Below are 13,434 nucleotides of genomic sequence, written 5' to 3' on the forward strand. Positions count from 1 at the left end.
GCTCATCGGGTTTGTGTGAAGCTTGAGCGTGACCTTGGTCAAGCCATACATAAAATAATTATTGCCGCGACTGGGATTCGAACCCACGGCGGCGCGAACAGATTAGCTTCACTGGCCACTGTATGAGAGCGCTATGCTTTCGCCGCAGCCGATAACGCCTCATGTTAAACTGCAAAACACTCGCGTGCTGTGTATTGCATATCTCTGTCTTCATCAACTAATACAATTATCAAACTAATTAACACACACACTCTTGCGCTGTGTATTGCACATCGTATCAGCTTCATTGGACACTGCACGAGAGCACTATGCTATCGCCACAGCTGATGAAGCCACGTGTTAAACTGCAACACACTCGCGTGCTGTGCATTGCACACTGTTGTCTTCATCAACTAATACTACTATCGAACTAATTACACAGTCTCGCGCTGTGCAGTGCACATTGTCGTCTTCGGCAACTAATACTACTATCGAACTAATATTATCACCAGACTTGCTGGCGCCACAGAAAATCAAAACCATGAGAGAAGCAGGCTAAACACATGCTTTTGCACGTCTGTTTAGCGACGTTAAAAACCTACCATATTTCTTTTGTAGTGAAAGTAAATTTTAGTTGGAAGTCAGAGCATTTCGTTCTGAGAAATTTGCCGCAGTTCACCTCACCCTGTGTTGTAGACCTGTGTTTGCGCTTATTCCCGACGGCGTCACGTGCACATGAGCCGCGAAGGAGACAGGACCACCAAATGTACGAGCATATCATTTCATATATATTTATGTATCTCATCATGCACACACACAAAAAAAATGTTGTGCACATCCCAGTTGAAAGAGATAGAGAGAAAAAAGTGCACGACATTTTACGCATAACAAGAAAACACAAGCGTCAAGAAAAAATAAACGCTTCTTCAATGCAAATGGCAACAACATATATGAAAAAAGAACAAAAAAGCTGGTCCCCAGAGAGACAAGTGGTCAACACACTTTTTCTTTTCATCAAAATGAACACACGCACTTTCACACTAGACCACACACACACATGATCACAAACAAACATGAGCAGTAGAGCGCGCTCAAAATGTAAGGGTGGTGACTCACGATGGCATGTCGAGGCGTACGGAATTGCAGCGGCATGCATGACTGCAGCAACATCCAACAGCAACAGGTGTTCCATATGTATATGCTCTCTTTTTTACATATTAGTTGTTTCTCAAGTTGGTTCGTGATTTATTGGTGTGAAAACCAATGGGCAAGCAAGCCCCGTGAACTAAAATCGAGCCACGGTGCAAGGAACACTGCTGCCTGCATTCTTTACCTTCAACCACACGTCACATCTTGCTTGCTCAGCAAACCTAATGTCACAGTTGAAAGAAATTACTGAAAAAAAACCAGCTTGTTGCACACTCCAGGGGCCTGTTTTCTAGAGTCATCATGCAAGAAACTACCGCGAAAAAAAAGCTACAAAACAACGCACCATTCTTGGCGACTCCATCTACTAAACTTAATAAGAGAAAAGTAGTACGTAGCAAATAACGCTTCAAAGCAACAAACAGGGCACGTCAGATATTATACCCGTCTCGACATAACGTCAGCAAAAAAAAAAAGGCCATCGAATGTAACAACAAAATCTTGAAAAAAATGTCGATATGTGCCAACAAGTACTTTAAGCATGTGTGCAGAAGCCAGTAAGCCTACCCTCCCACCCCCAGCCTTCTTTGCCATACGGCGCAAAACAAGACACCCTTACGACGAGCAGCCATCCACATGGCTCGGATGCCAAAACACAACAGCAAAACAAGCCATTCCATGCCATCGTGAGGAATGAAGCAAACGTACAAAAATAGAGCACTATCAAAAATAGGCCTGCAATGCGTGGCGTGAAGCACCAGAGGAACAGCCTCAAAAGAAGGCGTGGCGCGATGTTGTACATCTTCGATGTCAGTCGTCTTTGTGCCCCCCTCCCTCCCTAAAAAAATTCTTTTCCTTCATAATAACTTTTATGAGGCAGAGACACTGTTCTAGTCCTAACGGGAGTGCTCACTGCAGTTTCGTGTGCATGTATGTACATTCGTGATGATACGAGGGCGTTCTGAACTCTTGCCTTCATATCGAGCGCTCGGAACGCAGACTCTCGACTTCATATCGAACATTCAGAACACTCAGCAAAGGCGTTCACATAAGCTGTTGTGCGGAGTGTCACAGCATGGCTCGTCAAGCACCCCACATGCGCCTAGCGCATTCTCAACAAAACCACAAGTGCTTGGAAAAACTGATGGCATCGAATGAACAGCCTAACAGCCTAAAATCATGGTTCTAGCTCTGACAAATGGCCCAAGGGCAAGTATGCCATTCGGACAGGGGAGCAATGCATAGCAATCGAGACATCAATGAACGCTGACGATGGTCTGCTTCCCTGTATGCACTACAATGTACACACAAACCACTGACAACGAGGGCGCAGAAGCCTTAGACGAGTTACACTGTAGCAAAAGGGCAGAATGGCTGGCATGGCTTAGCCTCATACGCCGAATACCAGCTCATAAACACGCAGAGGACTAGTTACGACCAACAGATGCGAGTCCAGAATGAAAGCAAAGTAACAGTTCTTGAAACAAGGTATGTCTCACAAGCACTTTAACAACGTGGGTGCCAAAACCTGCGTACCCATAAAAAAACAAGCTAAAATTTTCTCTCAGTTCAATTAACTGGCGCGCCTATACAAGCCATAAAAGAAAAGTTGTTGCTAGCCGAAGTGTCAATGGGATTATTGGGACACGTTGAATGCATGATGTCGCCGGCGCTGTTAAAATCACAATTGTCGAAAGCCTCTGCATGCAAACATTGCCGTTTCTCGTTAAAAATAACATTTCACAGTGCATTTGTCCCATCTCACTTAAACTCATGCTTGACGACCGCTTAACATATAAAAGATCCTCATTTGAGCCATTACGATAAATAGAAGAAGCATGTACTCTGATTATCTCTAATCGGCTTAGTGAATGGATGCTTAAAATTGGTGTATGTCCACACGGCTTTTCCATTAGGCTGAGCTCAGGACACGAACATAGACATAAAGCCAGTACTCTGCGCCATTTTACAATCATGAGACGGAGAAATCAGGGAAGCCCTGGAATCCGAAACTAAGTGGCGAAAAACTTTTTACTTTTTTTTTAATAACAATTGCCTGTACAGTGAGCTCTTGCACAGAGCAGAGCAGCTATATAAGTTTGATATGTTGAACGACGCATAGCACATAAATCTCTACTTAATATAGACACATTTATATTTACTCTTATCTCTATACAAATAATATATATGTACCGAAAGGTGTTAGAAATGACGACAAAGTATATTCTCTTCGTATATACAAGTTCCTTGTATGCTACAATACGATGTCAAAGTACCTCAGCGCGAACATTTCCATAAGCCTGTACAGACCCAACGCTCGGATCGAGCGTCCAGAATAAGAACAGCTATCATGTTAGGCCTCGAAGACACTAATATGATTTACATGTGCTGTACCAACGACGTGAGGTAAAACGCGTAACGATAAATAGATATTTTTTTCTCCTTTTCAGGGTGACAACAAGATAAGTGCTGTATCGTCCACTTCATACAGTGGTACAACATGACGAAACAGGCAGAAAACCTTCACGATCTGCATTTTGCGCTTGTCTGGCAGAGGATTGTTCGTGTAGACCATAACCCTCCAACCTTCATTGCGCTGAATTATAACTGCCCTAAAAGTTGGTCGAATTTTATGGGTCTTAAACACGAGCCTACCACTGATACCGAGTTTGGAGTAAAGAAAAATTTTCCCCAGAGAACATTAAGGTATTGACACAAAGGGAACGAGTAATGCAAGGTGGAAACCAGTTCGCATGAATCAAAATGTACGAACTGTCTGAATGCTTTTCGAAGGGATATGATACAAGCAAGCTCCATGCAGCATTTGCGAATGATCCTGAATAAGCGACTATTTCCGACCTTGCTGTTGACAATGGGCGCAATAGTAAAGAAAAGGTTAAAATGACTTTCAAGCGAGTAAAGGGACTTTAGAAGGAAAGTCAATAAACTGGAGTTTCAGAAAAGGTAGTCAATGACTCCCCAAAGAAAAGTGTCTCGTGTTGCAATTAAGGCATATCTTCCCAAAAAGCTGTCCCGACTAACCATGTGCACCACACTCTTAAAGAGGCTTCGTGACTAACTTTCGCTGCAAACTGCATTCCTTTCTATAACTAAGAGTGTCAATTTGGGCAGTTATTGAGAGTGAAAATGCTTAATTTCTGACTTTTCTTGAAGTGCCCCCCCAAGCAGCACAGGTAATCGGCCCAATATTGGAAACATTGGCAAAGACCGGTCCTACTACAAAGGACTGGAGTGAAACCATCCATTTGCAATATTGGGTCGATTGCCTATGCAGCTTGGGACAGTCCCAACAGAAACACAACTAAAATAAAGAAAGGTACATAGAATGAATTAAGCCGAGAAACTTTTCTCGGAAATGCTAATCATTAAAATGTGGTTCAACCCCAGACTCAACTAAGGTTAACGAGCTTTGAGTTACGTCGAAAAAATTAACAGTGCATCTCTTTTCGCTGAGAGCAGAACACAAGAGAAACGCAGAGAAGGTACCGTCGAGATCACAAAAAAAGCGCTTGTTAATAAATGCTTTCGGTTCAGAAATTCTGCAAAAGTTATGCATTGTACTGCCTTTGATAAGTACCATGACCTTGCCTCGCAATAGCGAAAAATAAATATATTGTATTTATTCCGATCACGCACTCTTGTGCGCGCGACCGATAAGTGATTAATGTGTGATCATCTGAAACCTTACAGTATTCTAGCAAACAAAGTGCATTTTCACCACCTTGGACGCAACAAGGCAGAGTCTCATTAAGATCGCGTTTAAAAAATAAAACAAGGTATCCTCGATTATACTGCTTCCAGAAACAGTCTCATGAGCATTGAATTATATTGTGTTTGCGCACTATTGATAAAAAATGCGCTTATCAATAATTTACTGCTTCCCATTTTGTTTTTCATAGGCTGCAGTTATGCGTTGCTAAATTGCATTATACCACTCAGGCACCAAATTTTTAAACCAGATTTAGACATAATAAAAAAAAGTAGCTGAGATTCAAAACTGGTATGCTCTAGAGTTATCTGAAAGGGGTACAAATCTGGGATGTGTGAATGACATCCCACATCAAACGTGACAGACACCCCAAACATTACTTCTTCAAGGAAAAAAAAGCAAGAAGCACAGATGAGAATTTTGCGTTCTGCCATATGTTCACATGAAATCATCATTAACTTATTATAACTTTATATAATGCTGTTTCCACACATACAGTGACAAGTCGACGAAAAATGTGGAAGTTGGAACTTTAAAAATTTGGAAAGACTTTGAAAGTGCACTTTGTCACCAATACTACTGCAGCACAAAGAAAGAACAAGTTCATCTAGATGCAACATAAACCAGATATCACTGGTTAATGGTCAAGCTTCCTAATTTCCTCATTCACCACTAAGCTTAGGTATAGCTATCATTGAAGAGAAGAGGAAGAAGCAGAAACGTCTATTCAACGTGGAAAGGGCCTTGCCCGCAGAAGCACTAAGCTAACAGTCTGAATCCAAAGTTCGACGAAGCTAGACTTTGCATATAAAAGCTGTGCACAAGTTCCAGTTACAGTGAATCTCATTAATTCGAACACGTATGATTCAAACTTCCGGTTCATTAAAAGTGAAGCTTTCATCCCGCCAAGTCAAGGCCAATAATTGGGCTTCTCTTAATTCGAGCTCCACATAAATCGAACAAGTTCACAAATATTGACAAAAAAAAACGTTCATATTAGGCAATAAGTTTTTGTAATTAATAAACTTTGATTCAATGTGAAAGTTTTGGTTCCCTTACAAGTTCGAATTAGCGAGATTCGACTGTGCTTTGAATGGAACAGTTAGCAAACAACATGCTATACTTTCTTGATGTGTTGTAAAGCAGTGCACTCAAAATAAAAGCAGAGGGTTTCCTTTTGCCTCACGACGTGAAAAAAGGCACTTGATTCGACTGACCAAAAGGACCCCTATCGTTGAGCGATGCATTAACATATGTTGCACAGAACCCCGACATCAAAACATTGCACTTGAGAACAAAACAAAGTTAAAAAACTTTCCCTCATCACATCAATGACACATTTCGCTTTGCACATACACTCCAACAATATATAAGAAAAGTAAAACAGCTTGTACGGCTTTGAACCTGAATCCCATTAACTGGCAGCTTAAACAAGTCTTGCAAATGAGCAATAGGCGAAGTGAGGGCACACAATTACTTGTGCCACAAGAAAAGGTAGTCAGAAGCTGTATAACATTTTTCTGTCGAGACTAGCAAGTTTAGGCTCTCTTTGAGAGTGAAGTAAAATAACATCATGGAGTTTCGCAGGAGACAGAACAGACTGCGCAGATCTTGAAAATCTAGGCGTTCCCTGCCAACATTACGGAGCTTCTCTCTTGCGACAAATAATGTCAATATACAATGTCAGCATGTCAGCAGCAATGTAACATAACAGTTTTGCAGTATAGGTCATCTCTTCAACTTTGTGGTCAATATCAATCCATAATAGAACGCCGAAAGTGCGATATTCACACAGAGCACTAGCGAAGCATCAAATTCTGCCAGCTTTGCTCAGTTTTGTCATGCACATGGTATTTGGAATGAAGCAAACTCTTAGCCAGATGTCGAGATAATCAGTTTATACTGACTCACAGTGATGGCTACTGAAAGTGCCATCACTGTGATGTGACACAATCCATATACTGTCAAATAACGAACAAAAAAACAAACAAAATGAAATTCTACTAAACATCGAATAAATTATCAGTCAAAATCGGGCACGAATCTGTTTTCTGAAATTACACACTTTCCAAAAATAATACATGAAATTGCAAAAAAATGTAAGTTTGGATAGATTATCAACTGTTAGTATGATGCGCTCGGCAAGACTGAAAGAGACTCAAAATGCAGAAATATATGCCTATGGATCCCAAGAAAAGCGCTACAACTAAGTCCCAGACTTGAAAAGCAAACTTAAATGTCAGAATTTGGCGATACCATTTGGGATCTACTATCTACTATTAGAAAAAGGAGTCACTACTCCCAGTCTTGGAGAAATTCGCAGTAATATTCAAAAAAATTTCTGCAGAAAGTAAACTTCGAATTTGTCAGATTACTCTTCTATAAAAAGCAGAGGAAGGACGTTGAATTTTTACAGACGAGCTTTCATCCCAAACTTGATTAAGCCGAGTCTCATCACATCTATGCACATGACATGTAAAGCTCTGCTTCATAAACAGGAAGAATGTCAAAAGACCACGCAAACACTTGACAAGAATCCTCATGTAATTTCACCTTTTAGAGAAAAGCAAATGGCAGAGCTTATCGGCAAAACTTGCAGCCACCTGTTATTAACCTTGGCTGAAATAGCTATAGACCCGAGAAGCAAGATCTGGATGACCAAGCAAACGAGATAGGCTGGTAAAGTATGAGTTTTTGCTCCTTTTAGGAGATGTAACATTTTCTGAAACTGCATTTTGCCTTAAGATAGCATCAGTTAAAATTTATACATATGCACAAAGGCTCACCATAGGACTTGAAAAATAAAAGTGTTCAGAGAAAACCAAAACATTTCACAAAGCGTTTGTCCCTCTAAATCAGAGTGTAATATGTTCAGTTTTTCCAGTTTCAGATAGAAACTATGCACAACGCAAGTAAAAACAACTTAGTAAGAGCTTTGTCTCATAGCTTCACTAAGCACTGGCTTTCATATGGCTTCCTTATCAAGCTTGTTATTCAACAGGATGGAACGCTTTTGTTTCGTTATGTAGTCAAGTTTAGTACTAGACTTTTCTAAGATGCTTTACAAATTTAAAAGGAACTTAAATTGTAACTGGCCCTTAATTGTGACAATTGTTATACCTTGTCCCTGCAATAATGTAAAGCCCAGCAACGCGTTGTTCTAGCCTCTAAAAGGTCAGAAAATCAGTAGACAACAGAGACAGCGGTTGTTTTCCGCAGGTTTCTGATACTAAAGGGACCGAAAATGACCTTCGAAAATTACTCGGACCCAAAGTGCAGCTTAGGCAGAATGTGAACATCTTTGAAATTCGCGGGAACGTAATTGATCACACCTCTAATTCCATGAGTTAGTGGCCCGTGCCTAGAGAGCCTCTCGCACTGTGACAGCAGATCCGATACAGCCAATGTGTTGACAAGCAATGTCAACCATGGAAACAAAACCGTGAATCTATCTAAAAATATATGACACATTCAAACAGACCATTCAGGCGAGAAAACAGGCATGACTATAGCTATCAAGAAAACAAACGCTGCCCACACGTCTCTTACTGACCGAACATGCAGTGCCAACAGAGTGAACCAATGTTTCAATGTTCTTCGCTCGATGAAAATAAATTACGTGCGAATAGCCTAAACTGACTGGCGTATGAGCTGAGACGCATACATGCATATATATATATATATATACTCGCCCTAAATAGCTGCCTGTCCGTTTCCATATGCAAATGTGACGACGGCGGGCGAGAATTAATAAAAAAAAATTTCTTTTGAAGCTTTCAAATGAGGCACCGATCATGAGTCACTACACACGATGAATGTCCCCAGGACAAAACACACGCATGTGTCTGCCACAAAAATGCAGCTGCGCTTACTCCCACTCGCACTGTTGACAGGTCAAGTGCACCTCTGGAATCGTTCACGATGTCATAGTGTTCTAAGTGCCACCTGCAGTCATTGTCAAAGATATGCGGGCCAAAGCTAAAAGGAGAACTTATGTCACACCGCTCCATATGGTTAAAACAGCACCACCTGCAAGTCCACGTTATAAGTTGCGTTCACACTACGGCATTCGGTGTCAAAAGTGAGAATCCGCCGTAGCGGTTCACACTTTCAGGCAGAAAAACTGGTCACTTGCCGTTGGCCAATAGGAGTGCAAGGAGGAGGTCACGCCCGCCCCCTAGCCAAATGCCCAAGTGTGAACGTGCCATTAGGCCCGCATTCTTTTCACAAAGACTACTTCATACCCGGAATGTTCGTACTGTTACACTATGTTCCGATGAGAGCCCGTCGGCCGATGTTGGCGTCACATAATCGCTCAGTAAGAGAAGGTAGCATAAGGTCAACTGGAAAGGCGTCCGCTCTTAATAACTGCCGAAAAAGAAAAAAAAGAGAATGCGAGAAGGTGAAAACAAAGTGACTGTCATACTGTACAAATCAAGGTGACCGCTCATCCTGACATTCATACATTTATTCTTCTGCGCAATGTCATCTTCGATTGCAACCCGCCGCAGTAACAGCAAGAAAAAGAACAAAATAGAAAGCCTCGAAATGTCTGTGATATAGTGATATTTGAATAATGATTCTTCTTTTTGTGCGCTAAGGACTAGTCAAAAAGTATTCTGCTTTTCTTGTGTTCCTATATCCAGTGCAGCAATTATTTCGCAAGGCATACCCTCCTCTCGCACCCCATCGTTGGAGAGAAAAATAAAATAAAATACTATGTAGAGAGCTGACGAGACAAGCACGACGCCATATGGCGAGAGAAAAAAACGAGGGGAAAAAAACGCGCCAAACATTTGTTTAGGTCCCGAAGGAAGACTCGGCTAAAGCTAGTTGAAGCAAATCTCCGAAGAAGTGTTGAACTTCAAGCCACTGCTGTCGCCAACCTAATGCTAAATTTTGTGCGCGCACACGGATTTGAGCACAAATGTATCCCCCATGCATCCTTCAGGGCTGTTTTGACCCTGCAATATTTAAGATCAGTGAATGTAGAGGATGAGGATTTCGTCATTGAGCAGTTTCTTGAGTGTTTTGGAAAAGAGCAATATCATAAATTTGTTTGACTTGAACTAGCTTTTCCCAGTCAACTGCACCGTACACACCTCAAAAGGGGGACTCCCACACTTTAACACTTACCTTAAAAACAGTTATCAAAAAATAAGGAATGTGAGCTCCAAAACAACAATTATATAAGTAAAGAGAACAGAAGGTAAAAGTAACAACGTGAAACAGAGAAAAAAAAGCTTTCCCAAACCGCAAAAAATCAGAACATAACAACAAAAAGCAGAAACATTTATGATTGCGACAAAAAAAAGTACAGGGCAACACATAATGCCAGAAGATGAAATGTGAGAAAAAGTCCAAATTAACTGTATTGATATATTCGAAAAATGTCTTCTTTAGCTCAGTGAGCGAACTGCACAAGAAATAGACACACACACAAAAAAAGTGTTCAAACACTCGCATGACAACTCCGGTTTAAAAAAACAAAAAAAGGCACATGGCTGGCGTTGGTACAATATTTGCGAAAGAACGCCATGATAACTTTGGTGGTTGTTTTTTTTTTCTTGCTCCTAGCGTTCTCGGCAACAATGAGTCCACATGCGGCTATTTACAAACAAGAGAAGAATAACGCAGAAAAAAATGGCTGTTGCCTTGATGCGCCCCCACACGACGTAGTAAGGAAGGAATGCATTCCACAATAATAATAAAGAATTAACATCAAGGCAACAGCAAAAAAAGATAAACGACTGTGTAACCTTCCCGAAAGAATGTTGCCGCTCAACAATCTTCGAGAGGTTAGTTTTTTTCCTCCAACGTCAACGTGTGGGCATTGAAGAAAGTTGATGGTAGCTGTAGAAAAAAATTAACAGAACAAAAAAAGGAAAGGAAATTCATAAAATCAAACAAAGAACTTCCCTGCTCCTCCATTCTCCATCTTATTTTGGCACTGCCTTGGTTTCTTTTTTTCGTCTGCTACAGGAAACAGGTTTCAAGTCTGGCTGTCGTCTGTCCACACACCTTGCAGACGAGAGAAGAGCTCGAACGCTGCTCAGCACAGCCTAGATAGCGAGGCACAGGGGGTGCTGCAACCCTCTATTGAAACGACGATACGTCGAATCACCAAGGAAAGAAAAAAAATTACAAATGTACGCTGAACCGTAAGAGCAAACTGGAGCGATGTGGGGAGAAATAAGTTGTCCCTGTTCAACACGTCGCTGGCGCACGAGTCGGCGTCTCGCTGAAAGGCACTTGGTTCACTTCTCCACCGACGATTGCCCAGCACTAAACGCCGCGACAAACATGGTGTCCCAACACTCGTCCTCTCGACGCAAGATGAGGTGCGGCACTCTTGAAGCGGTGTGTCGTGGAGCCCGGCGGTTCACAGATGGGGGAACGAATTAAAAAAAAAATTGGCGGCTAGGACGATAGTCAACTGCAAAAGAAAAAGTGAGGAAACGCTTTGTGAGAAACACATGTCAGTTTATTGGAAGAATACATCGCCACCTGAAGCATGCAGGTAGACAGTAATAGGGCTTTTTTTGGTGAATCACAGTAGGTGCACCGCATGTCATAGAAAAATCAAAGCTGCATAACGTGGTCAGACATGTTGTGCGCCCACATCTGAACAACATGGTGAGCATGAAAGAAACCACGTGAGACTAAGAAAAGACAAGGCTAAACTTACTGAAACAAAAATCCTTTCAGTCAAAATGTAGTGAGAGTCACGTGAACGAGATCAACTGCAGCAGCATATTAAATATAAGTGCCTTTACTTATTGTGATGAAACAGTACTTGGACAGCAGCATGGACCAACACTGGGTGCCTCTTCATCTGATACTTCGCCTCCTAACCACCATTTTACTAATATATCTACAAAGCTTCACACCGCCTATAATGGCCATAAAGTAACGCAGGCATTTCTCAGCCTTAGCTGGTTGAAATGTTGGAACTAAAATCCCTAATAAGTTTGTGCTGTTATACAAAGCTGGATTTGAAAACAGAATGCCTCAGTTGATTATAATGTTTTACGCATGATTGTGTGGTTTGAATCATTAATCTGCCAGTGAAGGAAAACGAACGCAGAAGAAATGGGGCACTGCCGCTTGTAGAAGCACTACATTCTCAAATTATTTTGACCAACCTGGTTCTGAACAGTGTGCCTAAGCTCTGTTTCAAAGAGTGATCCGAATTTACAGTGTGAAATGTTCCTAAACATTTTTTGATGTCATAGTTTTCATTTGCAAACAGTGTTTTAATAAGAGGCTAAGAAAGCTGACTGTCATTTCTGTCCTTACTATCCTTTGTTGTCCAATTATTTTGTATTGAGTTCCGATTGTTATTGTTATAGAGTGATAAGAATGAGAGGCAACAGCTTGTAAGTAAAAAGGCAAGCAGGCTTTCAGAGATGTCTATCTGTGTACCACAGAGTACCAAGTGACCTGTGGGAGAGGGTGCGGATGCAAGCGTGCAGGTAACATAACACGACTTGTGGGCTGACCTTCGCCTGTCACAGGCCTTTTTACTCGTCAGTGGTAATGTGTTGCGCTTGGAAAATAGCAGTGGAAAGGACAAATTTGACTCATAATAAATTAGCATGGTGAATTAAAGCCTTGCTGCCAACTAGAACTGATGACTCAATTCGTAAAATGCAAAAGATGACCTGATACAAGCCTCAAAATTTGTTCTTCAAGCAGGCAATGGGCAATAACATGCGAATAATGTTTGTGGCATCGCAAATGCAGTGTTGCTTGCAGAGATCGCCTAAATTGAAGCCACGAAAACGGTAAACTTTAAGATCGATTTGAACAGGAATGAATTACAGCACAGCTCCCAAACTTGCTGGATGCAATCAGTATGGAGAGAAAACATACAACTAAACTTTCATTAGACTAAATGTGCAAAACCCTTAGAGTTAATTGTCCTTTATGGTTGATGAAGCAGGCTAAGTGTGCTGCCCACCTTTGTCACTTGCCCAGAAATGTCATAAGCTATAACCGAAAACATGTTAGGCTATCACCTGTCAACCTCAACGGTATTTCATCATGAACAGCCAATAATAATGCTGACAGAAAGCCCATAAAAAGTAGCAATATCTTCTCTTTACACCAGTTTCTATTAATAAAATGTTTTGTGCTGTAAAAGGTGCACAAAGTGTGTTAACGTGAAATCGTTGCAGCCATGGTTTCAAGCCAAGTTTTGCTCAAAAAGCGCCAAAACACAGTTTGAATAATGTAACAAATGGATGCAATTACTTACAGTTAAATTATATCCAATGGTTCATCGTCCGTTTCGAAGTCCATTTGCTGCAACAAACACAAATAACAAATAAAAATGCTTTAGTGGACAGACCAGGTGCCTTTCAGCAGCCGAGCATCAGTGCCTAAACTGGCAGAGTTTATATTGAGGTCAATGATACTTCACAACACAAAACACTAATTGGATATCACAATTAGTTACAGCCATCTCAATATGGCAATGCAGCAAAACAACAGAGCAGAGAGTCAATTACAGCATGAGAAAGAGTCAATGAATCAGCAAGCGCAAATGTGAGGCAGCGTGACTGTTTATGTGTGGG

The 13,434-nt window shown here is 41.2% G+C and overlaps 1 protein-coding gene across 4 annotated transcripts in view; it reads right to left on the minus strand.

Moving 5' to 3' along the window:
- Positions 1–746: 746 nt before the first annotated feature.
- The window catches only part of LOC144104139 (cyclic AMP-responsive element-binding protein 3-like protein 2), a 322,001-nt gene continuing 309,313 nt past the window's right edge, over positions 747–13,434 (minus strand). For 3 of the 4 annotated variants that reach the window (XM_077636969.1, XM_077636970.1, XM_077636971.1), the window contains 2 exons: positions 13,116–13,162; positions 747–11,291 (listed from right to left, as the gene is read on the minus strand). In XM_077636969.1, coding sequence (XP_077493095.1) covers positions 13,118–13,162 — 45 coding nt within the window. In that variant the 3' untranslated portion in view covers positions 747–11,291; positions 13,116–13,117. The remainder of the gene's footprint in view (positions 11,292–13,115; positions 13,163–13,434) is intronic. The other variant, XR_013308441.1, reaches the window with a different exon arrangement.

The sequence above is a fragment of the Amblyomma americanum genome, chromosome 9 (genome assembly GCF_052857255.1).
Source record: "Amblyomma americanum isolate KBUSLIRL-KWMA chromosome 9, ASM5285725v1, whole genome shotgun sequence".
Lineage (NCBI taxonomy): Eukaryota > Metazoa > Arthropoda > Arachnida > Ixodida > Ixodidae > Amblyomma > Amblyomma americanum.